Raw genomic sequence first — 20,503 nt, 5'->3', positions numbered from 1 at the left:
GGAGTGTAAAAGACCATTAAATCTCCTGATCTCTGAAGTGGGCCGACACCTTTACCTCCAGCCATAGAGGGCGTTGTTGTTATGGACTACCTGAAAAAGAGATCTCCAGAAAAAGGGGACTCTTACTAAACCTGAGCCAAATGTTGCTAAATAACTTTGTTAATAATTTGTTTATGTTTTGGTTGATTAATGTTTCTCGCTGATTAATTAATGTGGACATTGTATTGTATTATTTTTGTTTTACGAAAGTGTCTGTTACTTACCTCACATGCTTTTATTTTGAAGTCCGTGAAAGGAAGTGCAGCGCCGCGTTGTGTGTATGTTGGCGCATTTTCTATGAAAAACGTCATTCTGATTGACGCTACCAGTGCAGTGAGATGAGTTTTTGGCTCCAAACTGTGATAAAATAGCTTTAAAAAAAGGGTTTATTTCTACCTCTTAGCTCCTGGCTGATGAAGGGCACAAGGTATCGTTTTTATTTTGTTGTCTGCTAAACTTTGAGAGACTGTTTACACTGTATCGATCTCCTTTGAAGCTGTTAGGGGGTCGTTAGCATATAGCAGCTATGCAGGTTAAGAAATCAGCGATGACCATTTAATTTGCTTGTTATGTAGAGAGTGAGTGTGATTTCATTGTTACAGTCACATGCAGAACATAGTGTATATTGCCCCGTTTCTCTTGATTTTCTATTTGCACTTGTAAATTAGGCCTTTATTTGGTCATTTTATATATTTTAGGTTTTTCCTCTCTAAATTGAGATCGTCAGCTGTACCAAAAATAATTAATAATTAATTCAGTTGTCATTTAGTCCTTGTTGCACTTTAAAAGGAGATTGTTGCAATTAAAACAATTTATAAATTCATATAGGTCATACAGATATAGCACTTTGAAAGAAGTTTGTCAATTGTTTAAATACTCATTTTAGCTGATTATTGTCAGTGTTAATATAATTCATATTCAGGTGATTTCATAAGGCAAGGTTATTTCATGAGCCTGTAAAAACTTGATTTATTGACACTATTTATGGTGTAGCCATTTAGATTGCAAATGTATATTTGTTAGTTTATATGTTTATGGACATTCGTATACTATTTGCAGTCACATGTCTAATGCTTATTTGTTTGTTTGCTTTATTCAGCTCTTACGGTGTTTTGGATATTAAATTCTTTAACATCAGTTCTTGAGAGTCACTTGCATCTGTTCAGCCGGGAATGCTACAGTAAGAGCTTCACCCAGAAGAACAACAGCTTCACCTCATCTGTCCTACCACACATCTGAAACCAAAGGACTTGATGTTATGATCTAGTCTCTGGCACTCCTGTAAAGAAAATGGACGCTTCTGAAAATAACGACCCAGACCAGCAGGTGGAGGCGCCTCATAATGGAATGGAAGAGGAGGAGCTTCACCGTTCTGGTCGACAACGGAACCCCACGGAGAAGATGCGTGCATATAAAAAGGAGGAGGCCCTGAAAAAGGAGAAAAGGTTGATTCAGCTGTACGAACAATGGAAGGACCGGGCTCGCAAAGCAAGGGAAGAGCTAAAAACAGACATTAGTGAGAGCCAACTGGTAGCACTTATTAATGCACTTGAGAAGGGAAGAGACGATGTCATGCACATCTACCTAGAAATTAGAGATTACATCGCTCCATCAAGTGACACTAGACGCAGAATTGATACTTGTGAAGCTGTGACGAAAGATATTTCGAAGATCATTTTTGACAGAATGGCATGCCTTGAGGACTTTGACCGAGAAAATGTAAAACACAGCCTTCGTGAGTTACTCCATCACGATTATGCTGGCTCTGTCTACGGATCCACAGTCTCACGCTCCACATCATCAAGGTCTTCAGTTGTGTCCATTGCAGCCAAGCGGGCAGATGCAGCAGCTGAATTAGCAGCCAAAGAAGCGGAGTATTCAATTATACAAGAAATTGAAGCTCGAAAGTGTGAATTGGAAAAGCTAAAGGCAGAGAAGGATCTAAAGGCAGCTAGAGCCAGACTTCAGGCCTATGATCAAGAAATGTCACAGGAAGCCAGCATTCATTATTCAGACACGAATACAGGGGAACAGCAGGATGTAAGCATAACAGCGCAGCAGCATGCGGTTCCATTTCCCATCCAATGTCCTACCAACATCCCCGCAACACGTCCTTCCAACATCACTGCAACACGTCCTACCAACATCACAGCAACATCCTCGCCTCCAAAATCTGATATATCTTATCTCGCTCAAGCTGTCCAAGATAGCATATCCCTGAACAGGCTGCCTACAACAGAACCACCTGTGTTCAATGGTGATCCTATCCAGTTCATTGAGTGGAAGGCTGCATTTGTGTCGCTCATTGATGGAAAGGCCATTTCATCTGCTGACAAGCTGCACTATTTAAAAAGGTATGTTGGTGGGCCAGCTCGTAAGTCTCTTGATGGCATCTTCTACAGGAATGATGATGAGGCCTATAATGATGCATGGAACAAGCTGAACCAACGGTATGGACAGCCATTTGTTGTACAGAAGGCTTTCAGAGAAAAACTAGCCAAATGGCCTAAGATTCACCCTAAAGATGCTGAGGGTTTCAGAGAATTCTCTGACTTCTTGAATGCATGTCATCAAGCTATGCCTCATGTCAAAGGGCTTGAAATACTAAATGATTGTGATGAAAATCAGAAACTGGTACTCAAATTACCAGATTGGGCTGCAGCACGGTGGAACCGTCAGGTCACGCGGACACTGATTGAGACTCATGACTTTCCAAAGCTTATAGATTTTGTGACCTTCATGTCAATGGAAGCAGAGATTACTTGTAATCCAGTCACCTCCTTCAGCGCTCTTCGTGCCTCTGACCCCACTTCGGAAAAATGGAACCTTAAGGACGGCAAAAGGAACCGAGCTAACGTCTTTCACATCCAAACAGCTACAGAAAACAAACAAAATGGCGAAAACAAACAAAAGCCAACTAAAGGGATTTTTCAAATGTGTCTCTTCTGCAAAGACAGCAAGCATATGATCCACAATTGTAATAAATTTGTGGCAAAATCATTAGAAGAGAAACGGAAATATGTGAAGGAGAACAAACTCTGCTACGGTTGCATGAAACTAGGCCACAGCGCAAAAGACTGCCGTCACCGTCTATCCTGTGACACCTGTAGAGGTAGACATCCAACGTGCCTACATGATGAAAACTACAGAAAGAAAGTCAACTTTGCACTAGTCTCAAACCAAGATGACACCGAGACAACTACTACCACGTCTCACAAAGTAGATAATGGTGAGCCATCCACCAATACTTCAATGATCGTGCCAGTGTGGGTATCAACCGAGAAGAATCCAGGCTCTGAAAAACTTGTTTATGCTCTGCTTGACACCCAGAGTGATACTGTGTTTGTCGATCGAGAGCTGAGCAACAAGCTACAAGCTGACTCTTGTCCTGTGAGACTGAAGTTGACAACCATGACGGCAAAGGATGTTGTCATGCCGAGTGAAAGAGTGTCAGGTCTCAAAGTAAGAGGCTACAGCTCCCCTGTTGTCCTCAACCTGCCCCCTGCCTATACTAAGGACTCCATTCCAGTGAACCGTACTCACATCCCTACCTGTGACACAGCACGACACTGGAAGCATCTCTCTACAATAGTGGACAAAATTCCACCTCTGCAGGATTGTGAGGTTGGACTCCTGATAGGCTATAGCTGTCCAAAGGCTTTGGCACCAAAACAGGTGATATTAGGAGGAGATGATGAACCTTATGCAGTCCATACAGACCTTGGATGGAGCATTGTTGGTCGCTTGTCTTCCCACCATGAATCACAAAGCTTCAACACTATCTGTCATAGAGTCAGCATTAAAGAGCTTCCCCCAGTGACTCCAGCAGATGTCATTAAAGTATTGGAGTCTGACTTCAAAGACGCTGGTGAAGATAATAAAACCGTGTCACAGGATGACATCCTTTTCTTGACCAAAATGCAGCAAGGCATAAGGAAGAACGACCACGGGCATTACGAGATGCCTCTCCCCTTCAAAGAGAGACCTCACTTCCCTAACAATAAGCAGCTTGCCATCGTAAGGCTCAATCATCTTAAAAGGAAATTGCTGAAAGATGAAAGGTACAAGGAACACTATGTGAGGTTTATGGAAGAGGTCATTGAGAGAGGTGATGCAGAAGAAGTGCATGATGAAGGAAAGGATGGAGAGAAGTGGTACATCCCTCACCATGGGGTGTATCATCCTAAGAAGCCAGACAAGCTCCGTGTTGTCTTTGACTGCTCTGCCAAATACCAGGGAACCAGCCTCAATGATCACTTGCTCCAAGGCCCAGATTTAATGAATAAGCTGACTGGTGTTCTTTTAAGATTCAGACAACATCCCGTTGCCCTTATGTGCGATGTTGAAAAGATGTTTCACCAATTTCATGTGGAAGAAGCCGATCGAAACTACCTCCGTTTTCTCTGGTGGAAAAACGGAGACTTCACTTTACACCCACAAGAATACCGCATGAAGGTCCATCTTTTTGGTGCAACCTCGTCACCTGGATGCGCCAACTATGGTCTGAAACACCTTGCTAAGGAGAATGAGTGTATTTATCCTCTTGGCTCAAAATTCATCACAACAGACTTTTATGTAGATGACGGTGTCACCAGTCTAGCCAGCACAGAAGAAGCTGTTCAGGTAGCAAGAGAAGCTCATCAACTGTGTGCCTCAGGTGGTCTTAGACTACACAAGTTCATTTCAAACGACAGAGTTGTCCTGGGTAGCATTCCAACTTCTGAACGAGCCATTGAAGTAAAGGCGCTTGACCTCAACTTCGATGACACACCTGTAGAAAGAGCTTTAGGGATCCACTGGCACATTGATTCCGACAGATTCAGATTCTCTGTTGACCTCAAAGACCAGCCAGCAACACGCCGTGGCATACTATCCACAGTTGCATCACTGTATGATCCTCTGGGCTTTATTGCTCCTTTCCTGCTCAGTGGAAAATTAGTGCTTCAGGAAATGTGCAGAAATGGAACAGGCTGGGATGACCCCCTTCTTAAAGAATTGCAGCCGAGGTGGGAACATTGGAAAGCTGATCTTGTGAACTTAGAAAAGATCAATATACCCCGCTGCTACGTGCCTGCAAACTTTGGAAAGGTCATCAAAAGAGAACTTCATCACTTCTCTGATGCCAGCAACAGTGGATATGGCCAGTGTTCCTACTTGAGACTCACCAACGAAGAAGGAAACATCCATTGTGCCCTGGTCGTAGGTAAATCTAGAGTTGCTCCCATTAAGGTTCAGACTATTCCTAGGCTCGAACTCACAGCTGCTGTCGTCTCAGTTGCCATGAGCAATATGCTTAAACAGGAGCTGGAATATGCAGACATTGAAGAGCACTTCTGGACCGACTCCCAAGTGGTTTTGGGATACATTAACAACGAAGCACGGCGCTTTCACACATTCGTGGCGAACAGAGTGCAGAAGATACATCTCAGCACTAGTTCTCAACAGTGGAGATATGTTCCCACCAATGAAAACCCTGCTGACCATGCATCACGAGGTTTAAATGCTGGTGAGATTCTTACATCCAATTGGTTGACTGGCCCAAAATTCTTATGGAAGAAGGATATACCTCCTGTTGCAGATATTGACACCACACTAACGATTGGAGATCCTGAGGTGAGACAGGCCCAGACACTGAGTGCAGAAACAACAGAAGTCAGCCTCTCAGACCGCTTGACAAAGCTGTCTTCATTCTCTGGAGCTGTACAAGCTGTGGCTCGCCTCATTCGCCGAGCCAAAGGGGATAAGTCCAGCAGTCACAGTACGGTAGCTGAACGAGAAGATGCTGAACGCATCATCATTAAGGACTTGCAAAGAAACACATATCCAGGGGATATCAAGTTATTGAGAAAGGGGGCCCAGCTGTCACCTCGCAGCAAGCTGTATCATCTTGATGCCTTCCTGGATCAAGAAGGAGTACTCAAGGTGGGAGGTAGGCTTTGCGATGCGCTCCTACCCAGTTCAGTCAAACACCCAGTTGTCATTCCTAAAGATCACCACATAACAAAGATGATCATCTCTCAATGTCATGAGAATGTCAAGCACCAAGGAAAGGGCCTCACAATAAATGAGATCAGATCACAAGGCTACTGGATTCCAGGAATGAGCAGAGCAGTAGCATCCCATGTGCATCACTGTGTGACATGTCGTAAACTCAGGAGACCCACAGAAGAACAAAGAATGGCAGACCTCCCATCAGAGCGTACAAATCCATCCCCGCCATTCACATACTGCGGTATGGACTGCTTTGGTCCCTTTATCACTAAGCAGGGTCGGAAGGAACATAAAAGGTATGGCCTCCTCTTCACATGTTTCAGCTCCAGAGCTATTCATATAGAAATGCTAAATGACGTGTCTACAGATGCCTTCATCAATGGCCTGCGCTGTTTCATTGCATTACGGGGAGCAGTGCGCCAAATCAAATGTGACCAAGGCACCAACTTTGTAGGAGCCAAGAATGAACTGAAAAATGCTCTAAAGGAAGTTGACACCGATCGTCTGACAGTGTTCTTAGCTGAGAAGCAGTGTGACTTTGTCCTTAATGCTCCTCATTCAAGTCATGCAGGTGGGGTATGGGAGAGACAAATCAGAACAGTGAGAAATGTTCTTCGCTCAACTCTCTCACACTCTTCTGATAGACTTGACGATGCATCGCTGCGGACATTCTTTTATGAAGCTATGGCGATTGTTAACAGTAGACCACTCTCAGTTGACAACCTAAACGACCCCAACAGCCTTGCACCTCTCACCCCCAATAACCTGCTTACTATGAAATCCGTTCCAGCATTACCACCACCAGGCAGATTCGTCAGAGAAGACATCTATGCAAGAAAAAGGTGGCGTCATGTTCAGTACCTAGCGGAGCAGTTTTGGAGTCGTTGGCGTAAGGAGTATCTATCCAACATTGCCACCAGGCAGCGCTGGCACACAGCAAAGAGAAACCTCCAAGTAGGAGATATTGTCATGGAAAGGGCTGATGATCTGCCCAGAAATGAGTGGCGGCTGGCCAGAGTTACAGAGACTACTACAGATAAAGATGGGCTTGTGAGAAGAGTCAAGGTATGCATTGGTGACCGGAATCTGGAAAAGGATGGTCGTCGACTCCACAAGCTGTCTGTCATTGAACGCCCAGTTCAGAAGCTGATCCTGTTGCTAGAGACCATCTAGCTGCTTCCAGGAACAACCACGTATATCCTTTTCCTCATATTGCTTAAATTCTAATATTCATTGACCATATAGTATGGACACTATGTCCGTTTCTGAGTAAAGGTTAATTTTTATTTGAAAATCATTTGTAATTTATACTTCTTAATGTCATATAAATCACTGATGATTTGGTGGGAGTGTAAAAGACCATTAAATCTCCTGATCTCTGAAGTGGGCCGACACCTTTACCTCCAGCCATAGAGGGCGTTGTTGTTATGGACTACCTGAAAAAGAGATCTCCAGAAAAAGGGGACTCTTACTAAACCTGAGCCAAATGTTGCTAAATAACTTTGTTAATAATTTGTTTATGTTTTGGTTGATTAATGTTTCTCGCTGATTAATTAATGTGGACATTGTATTGTATTATTTTTGTTTTACGAAAGTGTCTGTTACTTACCTCACATGCTTTTATTTTGAAGTCCGTGAAAGGAAGTGCAGCGCCGCGTTGTGTGTATGTTGGCGCATTTTCTATGAAAAACGTCATTCTGATTGACGCTACCAGTGCAGTGAGATGAGTTTTTGGCTCCAAACTGTGATAAAATAGCTTTAAAAAAAGGGTTTATTTCTACCTCTTAGCTCCTGGCTGATGAAGGGCACAAGGTATCGTTTTTATTTTGTTGTCTGCTAAACTTTGAGAGACTGTTTACACTGTATCGATCTCCTTTGAAGCTGTTAGGGGGTCGTTAGCATATAGCAGCTATGCAGGTTAAGAAATCAGCGATGACCATTTAATTTGCTTGTTATGTAGAGAGTGAGTGTGATTTCATTGTTACAGTCACATGCAGAACATAGTGTATATTGCCCCGTTTCTCTTGATTTTCTATTTGCACTTGTAAATTAGGCCTTTATTTGGTCATTTTATATATTTTAGGTTTTTCCTCTCTAAATTGAGATCGTCAGCTGTACCAAAAATAATTAATAATTAATTCAGTTGTCATTTAGTCCTTGTTGCACTTTAAAAGGAGATTGTTGCAATTAAAACAATTTATAAATTCATATAGGTCATACAGATATAGCACTTTGAAAGAAGTTTGTCAATTGTTTAAATACTCATTTTAGCTGATTATTGTCAGTGTTAATATAATTCATATTCAGGTGATTTCATAAGGCAAGGTTATTTCATGAGCCTGTAAAAACTTGATTTATTGACACTATTTATGGTGTAGCCATTTAGATTGCAAATGTATATTTGTTAGTTTATATGTTTATGGACATTCGTATACTATTTGCAGTCACATGTCTAATGCTTATTTGTTTGTTTGCTTTATTCAGCTCTTACGGTGTTTTGGATATTAAATTCTTTAACATCAGTTCTTGAGAGTCACTTGCATCTGTTCAGCCGGGAATGCTACCTGGTTGCTTGAGAGATTTTGTACTGTACTGAGATTCATTGTTGTATTGTACCTGTTTATTGTTGTGAAAACATTTTATTTAAAAAATGTTTTTGAACAAGGTGACAACAACTTTATAAGTATATCATTGTAATTTCATATGGTACAAACTGTTGTATGGTTGAACGTGGGTTTGAGTATTATACATGTTGATGTGTATTATTCCTGTTTCTGTTTTCTGTTCTATCGCTTGTTGTTTGGTAGATAAACGGGGACGTTTATTTTAGGGGGATGGGACGTATGTAACAGATTAAAGTCTGAATAGAAGTTAAGGTTATGTTGCGTTTATGTGTGTGTAACACATTCTGTCCTTTGGGACTTGCCGTAGGCAAGAGAGAGATGTGCATGCGCATAAGGTAATCAGGGGTCCAAAATAAGCACATGTGAGGTTGATGTGAAAAGAGATTAAAAGTGTGCACCGTTCATGGAACTTGTGCACCGTTCATGGAACTTCTGTGTCTCGTTTTCATTATTTTATTATCCAACAGTGTTTAAGCGAACCCGATACAAAAGCTCGGTTACAGCTGTATAATATTGAAAGTTAAGCAAGCACTGCAAAATCGACAATCTATTTAGGCTGCATATTTTATAAAGGTGATGTCAAGGATAATGTATTTCCTCAAGTAAATTTTTCCAAAATATTACTTTAGAGGAAAGACATCATTTATGCATCCTAATGTCATTCAAAACATGTATGAATGTTTTTTTTTTGTGAAACACCAATGGAAATGTTTTGAAGAATGCTTTTTTTTCCAAATATAAATAGGCCCCATAAAATCTAATTTGTGCATATTAATTCAAATATGTGCCTGTAACCTGGTCATGAATATGCAAAGGCACATTAAAAGAGCTTTGATGGAGGGGAATTGTTAAAAAGAAATACAATTTTGTCCATAATGAGTCATAAGTATCCTGGTCAATGTATGCTTTTATTATATGGGAAAGACTCTTGCTGCGGCCCAATTCACATATTGTCCATCCTAAATATTATTCAAAATTAGAATTAGTATAGGCTTTGTCGTCCCAAATATTGAAAATAGGTATTCCAAAGATACCTGGTTGGTATGCTTTTTTCTGAATAGAATCCGAAGTGCAGATCCATGCACACTCTATTCGATTAGAACTACAAACAAACGTGTAAAAAAAAAAATACAAAAATGGCAGTTTTGCAAGAAGGACAGGGTTTTTTTTTTTTTTGTACTAGGGACATAGAGTATAGACATTTAAACAGATAGAGATAATACATAAAATTATTAAATAAATAGGAAAACAAACAAAAAAGAATGGCAAAGAAATAAATTTGGATTACTTTCGTTTTGACTCGAGTAGGGGGATTGAAGGATCTCATTTGTTTTAATTGCCTTTTTGTTTCTTTTAAATTTACATAGGGAATCAGCCAGACTTTTTAATTCAGAGCAAAAGACAATAAAATTAGTTCTGAAGCTGTACATTTAGATTTGTGGATATGACTAAGCATGCACTGGATTTTGTCTGTGTTATCTAAAACCAACCGAACCAGTGTTAGAAAGCAAAAATAAGACAATTTCTTCTGGAATATCAAAAAGCAAGACTGAAATCTCTGTCCAAAATGATAGGGACATTTAAAAAACAAATGAAGCACAGATTAATTGTCAGATCCACAAAGAAAGGGACAGTTAAGTATAGGGTTTAGATAAAGGGGTTTGAGTGATCACAGTTTTTTTCAATCGCTAACAAGCGCTTACCCATACTTCAGATACTTTTTCTAAACTCTTAACACAGACTCACACCTACAAAACACAATTGGCCAAATGGATAATTTTCTTCTCAAAAACACATTTTGTTAAATATATACTAACTCTTCATTTCAAAATAGAACACATCTTTCTCTGCACTTACTAACTTTACCAAAACACTGGAAATCTGACTCAAAATGAAATTATTCTGTCAAAGAATAACACTTGTTTTCACCTCACAAGGTACATGCAGACAATCAAAGTACACCAGGTTTCAGAATACTGGCTATTCTTGACATTACAAAAACTGCATAGACTTTTATGTTTCTTGGTTGGGAACTGTATGTCCACATGTAGTGATGTTCACATTCAAAAGCATTCCAGTAAAAGCAAATCCTTTACTGTTTACTACAGGAGGTACAGTAGAAACACGGTATGATAGAACAGAAAAAGTTTTACAGTATTGCTTACAGTGAACAAAATATACATGAAACACACAAGAGCATTCTGAACAAAAAAAAGCCCAGATAAAATTCAAAAATTTTACTTTTTTTAGTACTTTTTTTTTTAGTACTAAAAAAGCACAAAATTACTGTATCTAATCTCTGCGATCTTCAGGGTTAGGCCACATGTTTTCATCAACATCACATCTGATATTATCCAAGGCGATGCAATCAAGAACTGTGATGTCCCTGCACCAGCATCCATGGCTTCAAGGAGGGACATCTGGTCATGTGGCTGATGGTCATAAACCGTCCACCTCCATGCAGAAACGAACTCCTCTATGGGGATGAGGAAAGGTGAATAGGGTGGAAGGAAGAGACTTACCAGTCTTGGGTGGACTTCAAACCATGTTGTTATTGCTTGAGAATGATGGAAAGCCACATTGTCCCAGGTAATTACAAAGGTTCTCATGTTTTCATGAGAACCAGGCGCTGCTCTGGAACCAGGCGCTGGTGGAGATTATTGAGAAAGGCAAGGATGCGCTCGGTATTATAGGGTCCACTGGCTCACTGCATCTCTCACTGGGCCTGCTCTTCTCCCTTCTCCTCCTTTTACTGTATAAGTGTCAATGTAATAGAAAAAAATAAACCCTGCCACTCTAAGCCAGTCTAAGCCAGACTGGAATCAGCTGTGGTTGGCCCAATTTACCCAACATAAATCAACTCTGTGTCAATTATAATTTTTTTTGTTTATTATTGATAAACAGAGGTTTTTATACTGTATCTAAGGTTTGGAATATTGTTTTTGCTATTGTGGGATGTTGTGTGTTAACATTCGTAAATACTACAAAAACAAACCATAATTTTGTTGGGAGGTATATCTTGTCCTTGTCTGTTAAGGAAATGTAAGCATTATGGAAATGTGTTCACTGACTGCATATTGTTTGAAAACGACATGAAATGTGTGAATGGTATGGCCACAAAAGACCGATGCTGTGCTAATTGTGTTTAGAGTTTTGAAAATGTGACAACTGGCTGGACAAACGCTTGTTAGCGACTGAAAAAAACTGTAATAATCAGTGGGCTATCTAACCTGACAAAAAGATATTTATCCAATGCTATCCACATGATATATCATCTGCAACAGCTTTGGGAACTTTTATGAAAGGTCATTAACCTTTAAATGCATCATTATGCAAACACACGAGGAGAGTTCTCATAAGACCCACAACAGGCAGATCAACGTGCTATTACATTTCTCTCCGATACGGTAGGAAATTAAATTAAATTGAATGTGGAGGTTTTTAACTGTGACAAGATGATTGACAGGGCATAAACGGTGACAGGACGCACATAACTAAGTGACCAAGCGATCAGTTAAAGATGCAATTGTGACGTAGTATGTTCCAAAGCTTACATACTCGACTGCTATGCACTCAAAAGTATGTAGGCCTAGCCTACTTTTTCTTCACAAAAATAATACAATATTTCCTATAAGTAGGCAAACTGGGACACAGGAAGAAAAAAAAAGATGCATGTTTGTAATTAGCCTACATGAGGGTGAGTAAATGATGACAAAATGTTCATTTTTCGGTGAACTATCCCTTTCACTCTGCAAGGCAACACTTGTGAATGAAGTGCCGAGTTTCAAATAAACAATTGTCTTTGAAGAAGGCAGGATACACTTCAAACCTTACGAACAATTCTGTGGTTTCGACAATAAACACTGATCCAGGAACCTCCGACTCGACCTTTAATTTCACCCCAGGAAAAGAAATCTGTGCCGTAACAAAGCCATCAGCCACACGCGCTGAACTCTACAGGAGTTCCTTGCGTTCATTTCCCCTCATTTTAAAAGCTATCTTCACTCTGCATCAGAAAGACTTCACTGATGGTCTATCATATCTCTTTTTCCTTTTTAGTGCTCACAACCGAACCAAGTAGGAGTGTACTGTAATTTCAGCAGGGAAAACAGCTTCCATAAAATATTGTTTTTTCCTGCCATAAGAAATTATTTGAGCAGCAAGTGTATCATTTTCCAATTTGGATTGAAATCAAGCATGTTTTCCCCATATAAGCATATTTAATTTGAATCAAAGTGAATATGTTATGATCTAATTATATTCTTGTGCGCCTTGTTGTGTTTCTCATGCGCCATGGAACATAATTCGTCATGAGGAATATTTATGCAGTATAGTGTTTATTCAATAATTTATATCTTTGATGGTCTTTTGGAAATGTTTAAGCTTAATATTTTAGGAACTGATTAAGTTGCTGCTTTTGATTATTCTCTTGGGTGCTTCTTTGCCTTGTACAATTATATGATATGAACTTACACATCTGATTCTTAATGATCAATACGGAATAAACAATAGTCCTCTTAAGAGCTGTGTTTGCAGCAATAATTCATGAATGTGGAGAACGTCTACAACACTGTTGAAATAGATTCCTGCATAATTATACTCTTGGCACATAAAAAAATGCTAAATCTTAACCATCTCGTAATTTGACAGTGTCTGTTTACACTGAATGCAAATTTCCAACCTTGTTGTAAAAATTCATTATTAACTTTACCAATAAGTAGAAATAGCATATTAATTGTTACTTCGGCATCTATAACTATTTGCACAATATACAATTTATTGCTGTTTTTACGTGGTGTAAACAATATCTATCTCTATTTACTCTGTATATAATTTACCTTTTTTGCACTAGCTGCTGCCATATTTGTTCCATTGATATTTTTACTGTTCATACTTTACCTTGGGTGAGTAATTATTAAGTTTAATTATTCAGGTGTCAGATTTCACCCAGTTAATTGAGTTAATATTCTTATTTGTGCATTTATGAGGTTGGTATTATTGACTGAGCAAAAACATGGACTGGTTGCTACCATGCTGGTAAATATTTGAAAGCAACATATTACATTATATGTGCTATTTTATTTATATCCAATACTTTGACATTTGAGTGTGTGTTTTTGTTTTTGACAACTCTAATCAGAGTTGTCATGATAATAGTATGGATCAAAAATAACTGTGAAATGAGTAGACCTATCTGCGTTTTTTTAAAGAGATTTCAAATGACATACTTTACTGTCATTTATGAATACCATTGGGAACAAGAAGTATGCTTAACTGTTTTGTATATATATATATATATATATATATATATATATATATATATATATATATATATATATATATTCCAGTTTGGTTGATATATATATACTGTATATATATATTTTTTAAACTGTACTGCAGATAATAAATTGACATTTGACATTCGTCAATACACTTATACTTAACGTATTTATACTTTCATAATTACTCTGATATATTAAACTTAAGTGGGTCAAAATGCACTATAAAATGTATCTAATTGAAAATAATATACATTTAAAATATAACATATTTTCATTTACAGTCCCCTCCAAAAGTATTGGAACAGTGAGGCCAATTCCTTTATTTGTTCTGTAGACTGAAACCATTTGGGTTAGACATCAAAAAATGAATATGAGACAAGAGATCAACATTTCAACTTTTATTTCCAGGTATTTACATCTGGATCTGATACACAACTTAGAAGATATAACCTTTTGTTTGAAGTGAACCCACCCATTGCTCATGCGACCAAAAGTATTGGAACAGATTAACTTAAAATAGATTGAAGTGAATAAGACTTAATATTTACTTGCAAATCCTTTGCGTGCAATAACTGCATAGAGCCTGTGACCCATTGACATCACCAAACCTTTGCATTCTTCTTTTGTAATGCTTTTCCAGGCTTTCACCACAGCCTCTTTCAGTTGTTGTTTGTTTTGGGGGGTTACTCTTTAGTCTCTTTTTTAGCCGGTAAAATGCATGCTCTATAGGGTTTAAGTCTGAAGATTGACTTGGCCAGTCTAAAACTTTCCACTTCTTGCCCCTGATGAACTCATTTGTTGTTTTGGCACTGTGTCTTGGGTCATTATCTTGCTGCATGATTAAGGATCTCCCAATCAGTTTGGTTGAATCTTTCTGTAAATTGGCAGACAAAATGTTTCTGTACACTTCTGATATAATTTTGCTGCTACCATCATATGTTCCATCATAAATAAAGATTAATGAGCCTGTCCCAAAAGAAGCCATGCAAGCCCAAGCCATGACATTACCTCCTCCACCGTGTTTCACAGATGAGCTCGAAGCCTCTGTACTTTTGTTCATGAAGTCTTCTGCGAACAGTAGATTGAGATACCTTCACTCCTGCGCTCTGGAGGTTGTTGCTGATGTCACTAACAGTTGTTTTAGGGTCTTTCTTTACAGATCTCACAATCATTCTGTCATCAACTGCTGATGTTTTCCTTGGTCTACCCATTCGAGGTCTGTTACTTAGTACACCAGTGGTTTCTTTCTTCCTCAGGACATTCCAAATGGTTGTACTGGCTATGGCCAATGTTTGTGCAATCGCTCTGATTGATTTTCCATTTTCTCTCAGCTTCACAATTGCTTGTTTTTCGCCCATAGACAGCTCTCTGGTTTTCATGTTGGTTACACCTCTAACTATAAATGCAGTCTGCACAGGCAAAACCCAAATCTGACACTGAGCCCAGACATTCAGTGCTATTTATTGTTTAAATGATCAATGTAACAGGACACACCAGGGCAACAAAACACACCTGTCAGTCACATGTTCCAATACTTTTGGTCGCATGAGCAATGGGTGGGTTCAAACAAAAGGTAATATCTTCTAAGTTGTGTAGTGAATTAGTCTTCAAAAATATCACATTCTTCGTACTCAAGTATATTCTTTCAAAGTATATAATTTCTGTAATAAATAGCCTTTAAAAAAAATGCAGCGTGCAACAAGCATAACGTGTTTAAATGCATCTGTAAAATGTTTGTAAACCTGCTCTGGGGCCGGTTGCATAAACTGCTTAGAGTCTTAAAGTTAGTCAACTATTTTTTTCCTTTCCTAGATCGGTCTAATTTGAATCAGAAAAGTAAGACCGATTACCTGATTGCTAGTGTGCCAAATTAGTTCTTAAAACTTTGTGAGGACACTTTGTGACTTCTTTTAACATTATTTACAATGGCTAAGTTTATGCAACTGGGCACAGGTTATCTAATAACTTATTCTTCATCACTCCAGTTAATGTAATTGCCATCTCTTCTGACATATTTAACTAAAAACAGCCTGTGAAAGTTTCTGTGCCAGTACAAAGTGTATTTAATGAATCCAGCATCGTTTAGTTTATGGTTGGCTGTCTGATGCCAAACAATTAGCAATAACATTCTAGTACCGCAGTGTTTTACACAGTATCTCTGGCACCTCAATTTTAGGTCAGAGCCACTTCGGATTATGACTTTGTAACCCATGATTAAAGGGTAAGTTCACCCAAAAATGAAAAATGTCATTATACTCACCCTGGTGTCGTTCCAAACTCGTAAGACTTTCATTCATCTTCGGGACACAAATGAAGATATTTGTAATCAAATCTGAGAGCTTTCTGGCCCTACACAATTGTTACACAACTACTTTCAAGCACAATCATTAAAGTAATCCATGTGATTCCATGGGTTATAACCTTAATTTTATGAAGTGACAAAAGTGCTTTGTTTGCGCAAAAAATATAGTTTACCACTTTATTAGCAAAGTAATTAATGATTGGGGTGACCTATCACTATAATAGTAGTGCTGCTAACTCCCTTTCTGAATTACATGTTTGAAATATTGCTTAACCCGTGGCTTGGCCATGATTAAAGTCGACATGATACCGAAGTTGCGATTTGTCTTAGAATGGTTTCTCGAACAAGAAAAAAAATTAATGCGGGACTTGATTTTGTCCATTGGGAAATGATTGAATAGGATGATTGTGGTTTGCTATTGGTCGATCTCATGAAAGTGACAGGTTGCTGCATCAGAGAAGAGAAGAGAAGAGATGTCGCTGAAAGAGGGAGGGGAAGTAATAAAGATTACAACGGCAAAATTATGATGAGCAGGGATAAGAAATAAGACTGGTCAATTTTGATTTCATGATGACCTTATATGAATTTTGATAATCAAGAATGTATTTCCATATGAAAACTAGTCTGCCTTTTGCTTTAAGAAACAGGACAGAGTGTCACATTAATTTTTCCATGCCTTTCATGTTTGAAACCTTATACACAATAAAGGCAGACACGGTGAAGTGACCGCAGGGGACACAGATTTCCTGCTGCAATTTCAGGTCAAATGTTATTTGGGGGCATGCTTTGCTGAATTAATTAAATTTTCAAGTGCCTTCCCTGATAAGTCCTGAACCTCAGGACAGCAAACTGAAATGTGCAGCTGATAAATTTTATCTGAGGTAAATGAAACTATCAGGATGACTTTTGTGCGTCCCCACGGCAACATTCTGGTCACTCAGACTCACACTCATCAAAGGTTTACATGCTTCCAGAGAGCTTGCGATGTGGGCTGCCAGCCTGTTGCCCCCTGTGATTGGTTCATGGCCTTTGTTGAAGCAGCAGTTCATGTCTAATCATACAGGGAAATTGTGCATGGATTGGAATGGGTGGATTCATTTTATCATAGCGAGACATCCTGTGTGACCTCCGTTAGTGTGGTGAGGCATAACAAGACTCCACAGCCGGGTAAAGATTTTTTTTTTCAACGCTTCTTCGCATATTCGTAACTGAAAATGAGTTCATAGGGTCCCCAGGAGCCTCAAATGAATGAAGTCGAATTTAAATGTGCACTTTTTCTGCACACATTCACAAGGGACTGGTGGATAAAAGGAAAAGCCATGCAATCAGTAAACACTAATATGACTGCAACTTCATCACAGAAGAGAGCTAATAATTATACAAGGTTGCATTCTCGTTGTGTTATCAACTAGTCTTGCTAACGCTATTACTGATCAGACTATAGCATTCAAGTATTTCTCATGGGCTATTTTGGCCCTGTGGTAAAAAAAATAACTTTCTCACATTCTCATTAGTTTATTTGTTCACTAGCAGCAATGTCATTAGTGGACAAATATGCATAATTTTTTTCTCCTGAAATTAAATGAAGATATCGTGTCATTTCCATTACATCTTGCATTATTTATTGAGTGTAAATAAGAGGATTTTAGGTAGAAATTAAATTTTACATGTGTTAGTAAAATGGCTGACTCCTTTTGCTAAAGCTCATTTCTATATAGGCCTATATATACCACAAATTTGTTTAATTGTCTATATTTTATAGTTATAGTTCTTGAAAAAAAAATCACAATAAATATTGTTTATATTATGATTATTAAATAATTAATTAATCGTTTTAATGTAATTAATCTTGTAATTATGCATTTTTTAATGCAATTTAATTTTTCTTTTACTAAAAACAAAACATTAAAATCTGTGTAAAAAAAACACACACATTTGTAGTAGCGAAACAAATAATGGAGGCAAGGCATAATAAAGTGTCCAAAACAGTTTTAATGTGGCCTTCGTATAACAAAAAGAAAATAGTTAAAATTGTGTGTGTGTGTGTGTGTGTGTGTGTGCGCGCACGCGCGTGAATACCACAGGAACATAAATGCGTGAAAGAGACCAGTTGCTGTAGTTTAAGAAAACGCTTGATGGATTCTCAGCACTGCTCTCCTCCTCGCACATGCATGTACTGTACAGGCAGTTCCTTCACTGTGCCAAAGGGGGCAGTGTGGGGCTGTGCTTCATGGACTACACCGCAATGACTAGTTAGGGCACTGTAGGTTAGTTAAAGGGTTGGCACGATTTTTTGTGATAGATCACGTTTGATGGCTTAAATGTAGAGTATTTTAAATCTCATATTTAATAATATTTTCTCAGTTTTTGTATAGTCTATAACTTAAAATGATTTCTACCTTTAATCTTGTAAAAGATCCTTAAAGACTCATTAGTTACTGAATCTGGTTTACCATCAGCACAAACTTGAATTAATTAGCATTTTATCTCATGACAGTCTGCTGTACTCACTCCTACACACGCAGTACATTCTGTACACCATGACTTTATGATAACACACCAAACAGCACCTACACTTTTAAACCTCACTATATGTTCAGTACCATAGGCTCAGTCAGACCGTAATTAACGCCTCAGTTTTTCAGGGTCATTGATAAGGTTTCAAATGCACCCACGTACATTTGATTTGCATAAACTATTTATCCAATAACCAATATGTGTTTGCCATGCTTGCCGCTGCTAATACAGAAGTTTGTACTACCATCCAGATGCTAGTGCTGGTGCTGTAGCTCGCAGCAGTGTCTTCCTCCCTAGCAGGATGAAGGATTTTCTGCATCTGCTTGGTCTGTTATGAGCCACACTGAGTGTTGGCAAGGAGACAGTCAGGCCTCGTAATGAGTAATAGAGGCTGCTTATCAAAGCAAAAGACGAATGCAGACTTGTTTAGAGTTCCTAGTGTGCTTCAAACAAAACAGCTACAACAAAGCAGTGCGATTTCTGCTTGCCTGAAAGATTGCTCCCATAGGACATCATTCTTGCATGATGATTGTGCGACAAAATAAGACAATATGCGCAACCCCTTTTAGCTCAAGGCAGTGCACAGCACATCATTTACTCAAAAAAGTGATACACTTCCGTTTAAAGGGATAGTTCACCTAAAAATGTCATCATTCATTCACCCTCATGTCATTCCAAACCTGTGACTTTAATTCTCATGTCAAATGCATATCGTTACAAGCTCAGACATTCTTTCTTCTGTGAAACACAAAAGGAGATGTTTTAAAGAAAGTGAAAATGGTGAACAAATAGGACAAAAAAGACAGTTGCTGTGTTTGAAATCGTCCCCTACCCTCATTCACTATCCCCTAAATTACTCCACTAATAGAGTCCACTTGAAGGAGTTGATAAAAATGAGTTTGGACACGGAGTACGCCAGAAGTGCTGCCGCTTTTGCATTGTTTGTGCTTGCTGTTTAATAATGAAAAGATTTATCTTGAACCCTGACATGGAAGTTAGCATATAAAACGTAATTAAACAATTTAATAACAAATTAAAAAAGGAATTTATACCTGTATGATATCACGCTGGACCAGCAATTTGGAAACTGAAAGAATGATTGATTCAGCTGCAGGCCCCATCTCCTGGCGAGACGCGGGAATTCATTCAGCGCGCGGCTCTCACAGTGCATTATGGGGATTCTCTAGCCGTTCAGCATACATCGTTTTTTCACTTGTTAATGCGGTGCATTGTGGGATTGGCTGTCCCCTCAAATAGTGCCCTAATTAAGGGTATAAGGGGGCGATTTCAGACACAGCAAGTGTGTGTGTGTGAATATTTATGTCATGACAACTCTCAGAGACATTGGAATGGTAATGGATATGGCAATGTTAATGTATTTGGTCTTGGCAGAATAGATCTCCTATGCTGCTGCAGAGCAAGTACAGAGAGTTGCTACTTCCAACATTCACAGACATGCTGCTGTGAGCAAGTAAGACATGCTGCTGCTGCTGCTGCACAGATAACATGCATGCATAACCCCGTAGCAGATCTATACAGGTGGAGCTGGGGAAGGTGGAGAGTCTCTGAACACGCGCTGCAGACTGCTAACGGCAACCAATTCCAAGTTTTGGAATGTTGAGCAGCGAGCTCATTGGCTGCTGATACCACAGCAACCAATCAGCTGCACTATGTAGATAACGATGTGATCGCTAACAAATTGAGTTAAGGACCTATCAGCCTTCGCCATCTAGAGTTTCATGACAGAA

The 20,503-nt window shown here is 38.9% G+C and overlaps 1 protein-coding gene across 1 annotated transcript; it reads left to right on the top strand.

Moving 5' to 3' along the window:
* Window positions 1–360: 360 nt before the first annotated feature.
* LOC307008411 (uncharacterized protein) lies at window positions 361–8,578 on the top strand. Its single transcript, XM_079631180.1, has 2 exons — window positions 361–466; window positions 1,139–8,578. The coding sequence occupies exon 2, from the start codon at window positions 1,330–1,332 to the stop codon at window positions 7,201–7,203; it is 5,874 nt and encodes a 1,957-aa protein (XP_079487306.1). The 5' UTR covers window positions 361–466; window positions 1,139–1,329; the 3' UTR covers window positions 7,204–8,578.
* The last annotated feature ends 11,925 nt before the right edge of the window (window positions 8,579–20,503 follow it).

The sequence above is a fragment of the Phoxinus phoxinus genome, assembly GCF_949152265.1.
Source record: "Phoxinus phoxinus genome assembly, chromosome: 1".
NCBI lineage: Eukaryota > Metazoa > Chordata > Actinopteri > Cypriniformes > Leuciscidae > Phoxinus > Phoxinus phoxinus.
This window is presented reverse-complemented; position numbering and strand designations above follow the sequence as displayed.

Coding starts and splice junctions, on each gene's coding strand:
- LOC307008411 (XM_079631180.1), top strand. CDS start 1,330: ATGGACGCTTCTGAAAATAACGACCCAGACCAGCAGGTGGAGGCGCCT.